Source organism: Callorhinus ursinus, unplaced genomic scaffold (assembly GCF_003265705.2).
Source record: "Callorhinus ursinus isolate GAN/ISIS: 27379988/994484 unplaced genomic scaffold, GSC_fseal_2.0 scaffold3, whole genome shotgun sequence".
Lineage (NCBI taxonomy): Eukaryota > Metazoa > Chordata > Mammalia > Carnivora > Otariidae > Callorhinus > Callorhinus ursinus.
The window spans coordinates 35,445,741-35,458,394 of record NW_027397065.1 but is presented as its reverse complement, the minus strand read 5'-3'; the positions used below and the strand labels follow the sequence as shown (position 1 = coordinate 35,458,394).

At 43.7% G+C, this 12,654-nt stretch overlaps 1 protein-coding gene across 5 annotated transcripts in view; it reads left to right on the top strand.

The window, feature by feature from the left end:
- Nucleotides 1–12,654, top strand: part of TENM2 (teneurin transmembrane protein 2) — a 1,506,090-nt gene that overhangs the window by 1,438,285 nt on the left and 55,151 nt on the right. For all 5 annotated transcript variants that reach the window (XM_073890196.1, XM_073890205.1, XM_025867075.2 and 2 more), the window contains 4 exons: nucleotides 4,302–4,322; nucleotides 7,258–7,490; nucleotides 8,705–8,859; nucleotides 10,090–10,964. In XM_073890196.1, coding sequence (XP_073746297.1) covers nucleotides 4,302–4,322; nucleotides 7,258–7,490; nucleotides 8,705–8,859; nucleotides 10,090–10,964 — 1,284 coding nt within the window. The remainder of the gene's footprint in view (nucleotides 1–4,301; nucleotides 4,323–7,257; nucleotides 7,491–8,704; nucleotides 8,860–10,089; nucleotides 10,965–12,654) is intronic.

Here is a 12,654-nt window from a genome sequence, read left to right as displayed (position 1 = left end):
GCAGAGTTCTACACACTTAGAAAACTTCTAATGTTAAAAAGAGCCGCCTTCTTAGGTAAAGTGGTTATCATTTGTATGCTTCCGTTCCATCAGCATTCAAGACATTTTCAACAGCCACTTCCCCAAAAAACCTGTTATCCCACCCTTAGCAGCCCATTTCCTTTCTTACAACTTCACCCTTTCCAGGTGATCCTTGGAAAACCCAAGCCTTATAAATTTGTCAGTCATTAACATCCTAGAGTGAATTTCTGTTGTGTGAAAATCTTTCCTTCCTCCCCAACTTGAGACTCTCTTAGGGATTGTACCCCAATGTAAGGCAATAAATTATAAGGTATGGGACAGTGCCTCTCTGCCTTTTCTTAACTTGACCTCTTGTGCTACATATAAGAATCTCACACTTTCTATAATGTTTGAAAATCTAAAAAAAAATTATTTTCCAAATACAAAATTATATTATGATATTAAATATGCTTTTTTTTTGTCCCCAGCTAAAACACTTCCCCATGCTGAGATTCTGATGGTGCTATTGAAAGTGGGCAATAGCAACATTGTATCAGGGAAGATCTTCAGGGAAGGAAATTGTCCAGTCCAAATGTGTTAGTGCTGGAGAGGGAAGAGTCACAAAAGAGTAGGAGCCTAGGAACAAGGACAAGGGCAGCAGAAGTTGGAAGAAACCTTCACCAAATATAAGCTTTGCCTGAGAATTTCAGTAAGAAGAGACCCTGCTTGATACCAGTACAGAATATTAGGGAGGAATATATGGTTCTAGTTACCAAGGAAATGCTTTCCCTGTGTGGTCAGAGTATAAACACCAAGTTTATGAAACAAAATATAACAGAGCATCCCTCCCCAGAATAACAATAATAAAAATATCCCCATAAAACTTTGGGCAGTTCTTGGCACTGTTTTCAAAGCTCTTTTACTAAGACATGTCCAAGTTTCGTGGAGCCTGAATCTTACATAATTTCAGAATGAAACTGAATATTATTCAGGATGAGAAAAGAAACCAAAACAAATTGCACATTTTGAAAAGCCAACAATTAGTACAAACATCACAAAATCCAGATAAATTACCTAAATTTTCTTATTCATTAACTACTATTACACTTCCATGATACTTGTTTACCTATACTTTTTGGCTGCATACTCTTTGACCATCTTTTAATATGACAATGATTCTATAATGTCATTATCTATAGAAAGAATAGAGCAATAGTCTTTCTTTCCTCTAGGATAACTATGGTCAAAATGTGTTTCAGATTACTGATAAATTAGTAAATGTTGTCTCATGTTCACAACTGATTACTGGTGATATGAAAATTGTTAGAGTTGTAAAATTTTGGAAAACCTTTATCAAGCTTTTTTCATAGTATTTCTGGGCCTTTCAGGTTTCCTTGTACAGTGAATAATCTAAATAGTCTTTGAGTTGACATTCATTAACCAACTTGTCATTGACGTCCTGTTAATAGTGAAATATTCTGTGTAAGTCTTTAGGGCGCCAGTGTGTGAGCTTCAATAGAGTAGGCACCTCTGGCATCTTTGCCCCTTGATGCCTAGAGTGGTGTTTGATCCACACCAGGGATTCAAGACACATTGCTTGAGTTAAAGGAAACACAGACCTGTGTCCTGCCTTTTGTTGGAATTTGTCCTTAGTTCCACGTCTCTCAAGTTGGAGACCATTAACATCAGTGGAATGAGCTAGGGGCCCACTCAGAACAAGCCAGGCCACACCCATTTGGTGACATTGGGCATTACACTTCCAGTAATAAAGCTAGGTAAATCTGCACCATAAGGTGAGACTGTACCTGAAAAGCCACTTCTATACCAGAATCACCAGCAATAATCTAACTAGACAGTGAAAGAACTCCATTTGAGCCACATAACCATGTCCCCCTTAAATCTAAACTAAATTTATCCCAACCAACTTCCCTTTCATTAGAACTCAAACAAAAAACTGTGGCCACTCCAATTCCACCCTATTCTGTGCCACAGAGAGAGTTGGAAAGGAAAGAGGTAATAGTCTCAACTGATTGCAGCTTTGTGATTCTGAGCAGAACATAAGGGACTGGAACTAGTCCAAGGCATGGTCTGCCCAGCACTAAGGGAAGCAGCCTCATTCCTTCCTTCTGTCACTCAAGAACCCATTTTTGCCAGTCCCCACTCTCTCCAGGGCTCTCTACTAAGAATCAGCACCAAGGAGATGAGTATGTCATATCTATATTTACTTGCTCCCATTCACAACAAAGTGAGGAAGACAAACACACAGGCGTAAATCACAAGACAGCCTGATGAGGGCTCTTCATGATAAACTGAGTGTGCTTGGAGAGCCATGAAGGCCTCACAGAGGACTCACTGAGACTCACAGTGTGCAGAGCTAAGCCATCTCGATTCTTTAATCCAAGACACCACTTTGCCCTTGAAGGCTGTGCCTGAAGGGTTTGCAATATTGAGGCATGGACACAAAGCCTAGGCCTGTCCTTTGTAAGTAAGGCACCAGTGCTGATCTACATAGACTGATTCACTGCTGTTATTTTGGGTTATTGGCCGCTAAGCACCCACCCTGCCAATGGCCCTGGACTGGAAGAGCAGTGACCTCAGCCTTTCTCCAAAGCTCATATCCATATGCTCATTTGACTATACCTTCAGTGACTTGGTCCCCCCATTCATGCCCTTCTCCTTTCCCCCAGCATAGATATATTAATCAACTTAAAGCAGATGTTCTTAGGAAAGAAGTAGGTCACGTCTGAAGACCCAAATCCCATCCAGTCTTTTCACAGAATCTTGACTAAAAAACTGGAATTGATATTGCAATAATTAAGAGCCAAATATGACTACCACTGGTGGCAGATAACATTTCACTTTCATTAAGCAATATAAAATAGACGCGAGAATTCCCGGCTGCCACCCCGACACACCAGGCTTTGCAGAATGAATCTTAAATTGCACTATGTCAGTCAGAGCTCAGGAGTTATCAGCATCATTTAATTAACTTTTTTTTTTAACGAAAACTAACACGTTGGAATAAAATATAAAAATGTAATCCCTGTGCAAACCCACTACTAATCATGGCCCCTGGCAGAGGCCCGGGCTGCACCTAAGCAGGAATCAGGGCATTAAACCCTTTTTGTCCCTTCCCTGAAGCCTCCTCCCTCAGCCAGAAGGAAAGAGGGCTTAGAGACTCCTTCCACCATGGCCTTAGAAGCCTCAGGAATGGGGCGCCTGGGTGGCTCAGATGGTTAAGCGTCTGCCTTCGGCTCAGGTCCTGATCCCAGGGTCCTGGGATCGAGTCCCGCATCGGGCTCCCTGCTCCTTGGGAGCCTGCTTCTCCCTCTGCCTCTCTCTCTCTCTCTCTCTCTCTCTCATGAATAAATAAATAAATAATCTTAAAAAAAAAGAAGCCTCAGGAATGAGAAGCAGTTCTCTTTATCGAGGCCTTAGCCTCTCTCCTCTTTGCCCTAATGTTATTAACTTTTAGCCACTTTCCTGTTGAAATTGACATGTATCTTTGTTCAAAAAAAAAAAAACAGCAAAACTTTTACCATTTTTCCAAAAAAAAGAATGGTAACTGGAGTCTTTGGCTCCAATTATGAGAGGATGTGAATACCCATGAATTTCATGTATGGGTGTTTTCTGCAAGAGAGAATGCATACTTGGGGTCCACACGGGCAAAGTGAGATAGGGGAGAAGGTGTCATGGAGCAGGGCTAAGAAATGGTTGACACTCTTAGGGTTCAACAGAATGATTGCCAAACTGCAGATGGATTTGGGAAGAGGCTTTCTTGGGTGGTATGGACTCTACCTGTAATGCACTCTACCCTTGTAATGGCAAGTAGATGGCACAGGTGGCACCAGGCTCCCTCCCACACCCAGGGCAGACACTACCAATGAGTCACGGCACTCTTCACAGCTGGTCTTGCATTTGGCTTCGGAATCCTACTTCCGCACTCCTGGCAGCCATTACTAATCAATAGGTATTGGCACTCAAGAGGTAACCTATTTGCCATCCTTTCATTAGCCAGAGACCTGTGCCACCTGTTGCCACCTGTGTCATGTGACAGCCACATCGCTGGTCAGAGAATTCAAGCATTCTTGTCTAGATTTTTCAATGGCCAGGAGGAGTCCAAAATCAGGGGTACTTCCCAAGTAATTGAGCCAGGAGCTGTCAGCTAGAAGGGAAGAAAAAAGAAAAAGACTGCCTTTTTTGGGCCCCATTATACAAGAAGTGAAAATGTTATGTTTGCTTTATCATCAATTCTTCAGCTAACTGTTTGTTCTTTTTCCTTCTGTTTTCTTTCTATAAAGAAATAAAGAGTTTAAACATAGGTAAGACAAAGAACTCTTTCCCATATAATTTGATATGGTTCGTTTGCTTCCTTGTGTTTGCTTTTTGTTTTGTGCTTCTTGTGTAATGTGTATTTTTATGTACCAAATATAGTAACTTTTTTATGTGCTAATTGTGTGTTGTGGATATGATAAGCTTTAGCAATTATGAAATGCAGTCAAAAAGCAACCAAATAAGCTGACAGTAATTAGAATTTCCGGGAGATGCAAGTGCAAGATAATGAACCCTCAGCGGACTTTTATCCCGACTGCTCGGTGCGGCCCGTAATCGGGCTAAAGAGTTGAGGCAAACCTCTGGCTTTTGTAAGTGCTGGACTGGGTTCACAAAAGCTTTAATGAACTGGAAACGGGTCAAAAACTCATTTTCAACTCATTAATGATTTCCCCCCCTGGATATATGGTCATTTAAAAAAAAACCAAGTTAATTGACAATCTGCTGGTCAGAATGAATCCAACAGTCAGATGCATTGGGAATTTTCATGGAGTTAAATCACTTTTAAGTAGTTGGAAGGGTGTAGACCAAGTAGTTTTTGTCTAAATCCTTTGTCATTCAACTGCTCCAGGTTATCATTTAAAACCATATTGGTAAAATTCACATATATAGTGCACAACACACATATGTGTGCATATGGCTCTGGGAGCTTCCCATTACAAAGTTAGGAAAATGCCAGGTTGCACTGAAATGGAAGAAAAGTGACCTTTTTTATTTGGAAGAAGAAAGAAAAGCAAAACGATGTATTTTAATACTCAAGGGAATGCTTCTTCTTGAAATGAAACATGGAAGGGGCTTCTTCCTGATGTTACATGAGAATTAGACATAGAGTGGAATCAAGTTGTACAGGATCGTCAAAGTCAGTGGAAAAGCCATGCATATGAGCCCTTGGCCGCCTCCTCCATATTCCCAAACTGGCTGCTTACAGGCACCCCAACTGGGACAAGTGAAAAAAAAAAAAAAAAAAGCAACAGTGCCCTGGAAGGCCACCCCACATTCAAATGCACATACCCCATTTGACCTTCACCACATTCACAGATGTGGAAGCATGGCTGTCCATCTACCCAAGAGTCTCTAAGAATCTTGGTTGGGATGGGTGTGACACCATGGGATAGAATAAGACCCCAGCAATAACTGACCCCACACCCTCACACATCTGCTCTTCTGCCAGAGTTTTTGAAAAGCCTCTTTGAATCGGGCTCCCTAGAAAGTCCAGAATTAATTATCTTGCTCATAGATAGGCACAGATGTGCAGTGCCCTGATCCTTCTGTTGATCACGCCAGCTACTATTCATTCAGTAACAAAGTAGAGCATCTAATTAAAAAATGGCATGAAGTTTTCCCTTTCTGCCCTAATTTGTTTTGCATATGTGGGTATTCTCTAAAGACTTAATAGCCAAAAAAAAAAAGAAGAAGAAGAAGGAAGGAGGTGAAGGAAAGAAAAGGAACCCTGGTGGCCTACTCTTTTAAACTAGTGGTCTAGGCTGGAATTTTAGAAAGACCCTGACTTCTAGTTCAATTATGTTTCTTAATAGCAACCTGAGGAGAAGCTGGAATTAAAGATGGTCTTGATTCACAAATTGTTCCTAAAAATAACTTCCTAGTTCTTTTCTTCCTTAAATCGAGGAAGAACTCAAATGGGGGTGTTTTAATTAGTAATTTACCAGCTAATGTCAAGAGGACAAATGCATCCAACACTATCATCACCCTCACCTTGCCTTCACCTCTTCCATCCCTTTCCTTCCCATAATTCCAAACTACAATGGAAAAATAACTGAAAAACAAAAGGCCTGTGCTCATTTTTGGCATGCAGCATCAAAACCTTATCTACCACACTAGGGCAGAGAGGCATTCACTAGTGGTATTCTAGAGGTAGTGACTTTAATAACCAGTAGAGGAATAGCATGAGCACCTATTCTGGTCTCAACCTCCAACAAGTGACAGACACTGCAAAGGGAAGAAACTGTAGGGTTTTGAGCCAAAAGGGACATGAGCGATGATCTGATTTCTTCATTATCCAAATAAGCAATCTAGGACCCAATATGGCCAAGAGACTTACCTCAGGTCACCAGCTGGGTCAGCATTGAGTTTAGAGTTTCCTGTGTCTTAGTCCTGTCCTAATCAGCAACATATAGGGCAGCTAGATACATGGCAGAGAAAGAGGTCCAGGTCTCTGAGGCTTAGTGCCTTCCTATTATATTTCTCACACACGAGGGTATTTCTCTCCTAGTGTAGCTTAGGGCCTTAGCAGATCTTGGTCCATACCTCTAAGCTCATCCAAAATATGAAAACTATATCTCCTCCCTCAGTAATCCAGATTCTGGGTATGATATCAGCAAGGCATCAAATTTCTTCAAAAAAAAAAAGCCAACTTTATTCATATCCACACTAAAGAATATAGATAAGATCTGAGGCTGAGGACTAGGGATCACTCTGGGAGCCTCCCATCACAAAGTTAGGAAAACTCTAGGTTGCCCCAGTCTTCATGATCTAGTACCCTGGAGGCATTGAGGAAGCATGGACTAAAAAGAAGACCTTGTCTCATGGAAGTGTTCCTCAATCCCCCTTGAGAAACAGATCAAACCCATAGGGGGAAGTAAAGAAGGCTGATACACACAAAACACGAACACAAAAGCAGGACCAGAGTGGGATCTTTCGTACCAGCTGAATGAAGCAGTGGCATTTTAGTATGATGGGAAACGATGAACTCGGCATAGCATGAGGAGTTTAGGTCCAATTAGAAGTCAGTAGCTAAGAGCCATGATGTGTTAGAACACTAAGCTGTTATGTTAGATTCTTTCCAGTTCAATAAAGTGGAAAGACACTGGAAATGGCTAGAGTCTTGCTAAGATTTTTGTCATCTCTTTGATCCAGTAGACCAGCTGCTTAGCCCCCTTCTCATTTCTCTTTGTGCTTCTTCTAAAGCAACAACCCAGCGCACAAGTACTATTTGGCAGTAGACCCTGTGTCTGGCTCTCTCTACGTGTCTGACACCAACAGTCGGCGAATCTACCGAGTCAAGTCTCTAAGCGGAGCTAAAGACCTGGCTGGGAATTCAGAAGTGGTGGCAGGTACTGGAGAGCAATGCTTGCCCTTCGATGAAGCCCGCTGTGGAGATGGAGGGAAGGCCGTGGATGCCACCCTGATGAGCCCGCGAGGTAAAGGCTACCAAGGAAGAAAGCCTGTCCCCCAGAATAAGCTTGCCACAAGCTTGGCTCTCTTCTTAACTGAAAGTTAACTAAGCCCAGGCAGTCCCAAATACAGCTTTCCCTACAGTAATTTCACTCTGATAGGTTGCTTTGATGTGTGGGTATTTAAAAAAAAAAATGTGTTTATCTGAAGTAAACTTCATCAGCCACATAGATTACAAATGGAAAGTGGGGTGAATTGCTCCTGGAGATTTCTGACTGCTGCCAGTCACACGGTGTCAGGGGGAAACGTTAGCTCCATGAGCCAGAGAGCCAGCTGGAGACAGAGCCCAATGAGGGCCTCCAGCCACCCCCAGATGTTCATGTTCGACAGTAGTGTGCATAGTCTTAAGCACAGGGCCTGACATTTTTTAAGAGCCCAATAAATGGTGGCAGTTAAGAATGGGTATAATTTCCAAGGGCCTGGGATTGGCCGGCGAGGGGGGAGGGGGTTTGTTCTTAGAATCAATGGATCTCTATTTGAAAAGGACCAGGGTTACTTAAGGTTAAGGACTGATTGGTCCTTCGAAGGCCCAATTCTTATTAGCATTCTTAGCTACCACTAAAGGATCTGGCAGCGTGGATTAAGGATGAGGAGCCTTGGGCTTGGGCCTTAGGGTGAAGGTGCCAAAGAAATAGAAGCCACCGTGTGCATCTTACCAGGAGAGTGCTAGAACAGGTGTTCCCACAGGGCATACTGAGTAGAGTCAAGGCTTAATTGTGACTTTCCTGGAGGATATATTTTGAATTGGGAGTCTGTGACAGCAAGAATCACTGTTTCTCAACCCCAGTGTTGTAATTAGTTGTGAAGGGTATTCAAGTAATTTACTACCAATAATTTTTCAAGCAATGAACTTGGGAAATAACTTATTTTCTGAAGAGAGCAGATGCCAAGTTATTTCCCCATTCATTCATTTGCAGCCTTGGTTCATTTGCCGCCCAAAGTTCATTCTTCAGTTGGGTGGTGATACAGCCAGCACCCCAGGAACTATGCAGGTCTCAGCACAGTGCTCATGGGAAAGGGTATTACCTTTAAAGGTTGACAGCCACTGCTCTAAGCCTGTGAATCCATCCAGGAAGGTCCCTGGTCCAAGAAGGTAATGCCCAATAGGGCATCCCCACCTCCACCCCCACAAGCCCTACTCCTTGCCAAGAAACACACTCCCACTGTTTGTCTTGATCAGGTATTGCAGTAGACAAGAACGGGCTCATGTACTTTGTTGATGCCACCATGATCCGGAAGGTTGACCAGAATGGAATCATCTCTACCTTGCTGGGCTCCAATGACCTCACTGCTGTCCGGCCACTGAGCTGTGACTCCAGCATGGATGTGGCCCAGGTGGGACTTTCTTATTTCTCATCACTATGCCACACCTGGCTCTTGGCCTGAAGTTCTCACCTGCAGCCTGTTTGGGTTGAAAGTGGAGTGGAAGGAAGAGATATAGATACAGATTACAGGTTTGTTTGTAGAAGGCTTGAGATGAACTAGACAGCAAGATGGAACGGGAAATGTCAGATAGGAATGAGAGAGAGCACAAGAGAGAAAGGAAAGCGGGGGGGGGTTGTGGGGTGGTGGGGGGAGTTCTGCTCAGAAAGTGGAGCTGGTGACATACTCCAGCCGTGGCAGATTACAGGGTAGGAGTTACTGTGTAATTACCTCTCTTCTCCATCGTTATTGCAGGTTTGAGAATGTACTATACAGTGTTATATGTCAATCAGAACTTCCCTGTTAATCTGAAATGATTGCATCCTCACTATATAAACCTTTACTTTGTGCAGTAGTAAACTAGAGCAAAGCCATCTACAAGATTCCCCCAAGTGATATTCCGTTAGTATGGGCTCTTATGGGGGCAGAGAACAGAGGCTCACTCAAATGTACAGCAGGAGAAACTGGACTTTATTATATGGATCCTCAAACATCCCAAAATATGTTTGCCCTTCCTATAAGGGCCTTTTCAACCTTCAGTCAACCTCATTAATTTCAGCTCAAATTCCACAACATACTGACAACTTGCCACCAAGATGGTTGCTTCAGTTTTGCAGAGAAGGCCTAGTTCATTTCTTCAAGCAAATGCTCAAGTTGTAGTTCACTAGCTGGACTGTGCATTGGCGACCCTTGGGTCCAAACAACATGGCTCCTTTTGTGTATTAGATAAAAGTGCTGCCTCTAAATGAACATAGCCTCCTTAGGCCCATGGCTTGATGAGCAGAGGACGGGATGGATTACATCAGCCCCTTGTGTGGTGAATTACCTGTACAACTGTATATGATGACTCTGACCTTGGTCCAATCTTCTGGGACTGAGAAGAGCAACATGGGTAGAGCTGGTGACCTACTCTAGCCACAGCAGATGATATCACAGGAGATGGCCATATATTACATGGCCTCTTCTTCATCGTGTCCACTTGACATGGGCAGTGGGCAAGTGGTTTGGTGATGGGCACTTCTCATACATTGTGGGTAAAAAAGTCTTTTCTCCCCAGCTGCGTAAAACCAATATATGTGCCTCACAGTTAAACATTGGGCATGTTAGAGGCTGCTCCTTAATTTGATGCCATGTCATCCACAGGTTCGCCTGGAGTGGCCAACAGACCTCGCTGTCAACCCCATGGACAATTCCCTGTATGTTCTCGAGAACAACGTCATCCTTCGAATCACTGAGAATCACCAAGTCAGCATCATTGCGGGACGCCCCATGCATTGCCAGGTTCCTGGGATTGACTACTCACTCAGCAAACTAGCCATTCATTCTGCGCTGGAGTCGGCCAGTGCCATTGCCATTTCCCATACTGGGGTCCTCTATATCACTGAGACAGATGAGAAGAAGATTAACCGTCTACGCCAGGTAACAACCAACGGGGAGATCTGCCTTTTAGCTGGGGCAGCCTCAGACTGTGACTGCAAAAACGATGTCAATTGCAACTGCTACTCGGGAGATGATGCCTATGCGACCGATGCCATCTTGAATTCCCCATCATCCTTAGCTGTAGCTCCAGATGGTACCATCTACATCGCAGACCTTGGAAATATTCGGATCAGGGCAGTCAGCAAAAACAAGCCCATTCTTAATGCTTTCAACCAGTATGAGGCTGCATCCCCCGGAGAACAGGAGCTGTATGTTTTCAACGTCGATGGTATCCACCAGTACACTGTGAGCCTGGTGACTGGGGAGTACTTGTACAATTTCACTTATAGTGCTGACAATGATGTCACTGAATTGATTGACAATAATGGCAATTCCCTGAAGATCCGTCGGGACAGTAGTGGCATGCCCCGCCACCTGCTCATGCCTGACAACCAGATCATCACCCTCACAGTGGGCACCAACGGAGGTCTCAAAGTCGTGTCCACGCAGAGTCTAGAGCTTGGCCTCATGACCTATGATGGGAACACTGGCCTCCTAGCCACCAAGAGTGATGAAACAGGATGGACAACTTTCTATGAGTAAGTACATTTGTTAAGTATTTCTCGACAGCACCCTACCCTAGCCAGCGGCAGGACTGGCTATCCACATAGCTTTTAAAATTGTTTAGTCACATTGTCTTCCTGACTTTAATGTCAACTTGTGGCCTCAAGATACTCATGTCCCCTCTCCTTGACTTCTAAGTGATTTGCACTGTTGGGTCTATGATATTGAACATCCTCCCTATAAGGGCTGGCAATTTCTTTTGCCTGCTTGCCCTTCCAACTTCAGGATATTGGACATGCACAGCACCTGGGAGAGCAAGTGCTCATTAACTTTGCTGATTATTCATGTTTGCCATGGGTGCGGAAATTAGACTCTAAAAGGCAAGATCCTGGTGGGACTCCTGTAATTTGCCCGTAGGTCCAGCAACACACTTGATTGCACAGACAGGTAGATAAACTCTGAATTTCCTCCTTAGCAGAAACAGATCAATACAGATAAAGTGCTAGGTATATTAAAAGATGTGAGAGCTGGTCATATTACCCCTAACAATTATCTCATACTTAATAGTACTGCTGTTTATTTTGCCAAAAAAGCTGTTTTCCGTCACTCCTGTGGGCAGCGCTTGGTCACACTGCCCACTGCTGCAGGTATTAACCAGTGGGATGCTGGCTGGGGAAAATTGCTAAGGCGTGATTCCCCCAGTCCCTGCCAAGACTGAGATGGAATTTGCAAGGATCTGGCTCTCCGCGATGGTGAAGGATCTGGTTAAGCTCACATTTGGAGTCCTTGCTTGTTTTCTGTCGGGGTGTCGCTGCTGGCTGAGAGCTAAGTTGGGGAGGGGTTGTTGCAGAGGGAATGGGGGACAAGAGAGAGAACAGAAAACCCCATTGTTGATCACTCCTAAGTCCAGGAATCTTCACTTCCAGTTGGTAGGCAAATGGGTTTGGGAGAATGGAAAGGAAGCTGTTGCCACCTGCTGGAAATTTCTTGCGTTGCAGAATTGCTTTCCCTTGCTCTCTTTCCCTTTGGGCCAAGCTGTCCTCCTCGGATTTCGGAAGCATCCTAGCATCCTTCAGGGCACTAGGACTTGATCAAACTTTACCAGCCAGTGACTCTGCCTCTGTAGGCACCATCTGAGTGCCATCTTTAGCTCTCACACCAACTTAGGCTAAAACTCTACAATAACCCAAACACCTATAAGATGTTCACCTTCCCTTCTAGCAGTCTCACCTAAGGACCCAGTGCATTTCAGAGATAATTTGTTGGCTGACATGAGTGAGGACAAAACAATGTCACTCTCAGGAGGCCATTCTGAATTAGGCCTGACTTAGAGACCATAATAAAGAAGTTCAGCCTTAGGTGCACCTTTAGACACTAGCTCTAACTGGGGGAGTATTTTCCAGGAGGGGTCCCTAGTTGAATAAAAATACGGGCAGGATGCTTTAAAAAAAAAAAAAAAAGTTCACAAGTTACATGGAAACTGCATGACTGTTTTCTCTCTTGAAGAGCTGCTTTTTGATAATGTGGATTAATCTAATTGTCACAAATTCTCAATTGTAAGAGTTCAAATGTGTTAGGTTTTCTTGTTGCTCCTAAAAAGATGGTGAATTCCTTTTGCTTTGCAGTACTTTTACACATGGTCAGCTGGGGAAGAGCAGCCTGTATCCCTGAAAGGCCCAAGACTTTACTTAAAATTACAACCACCCCTCCACACGCGCACTCTCT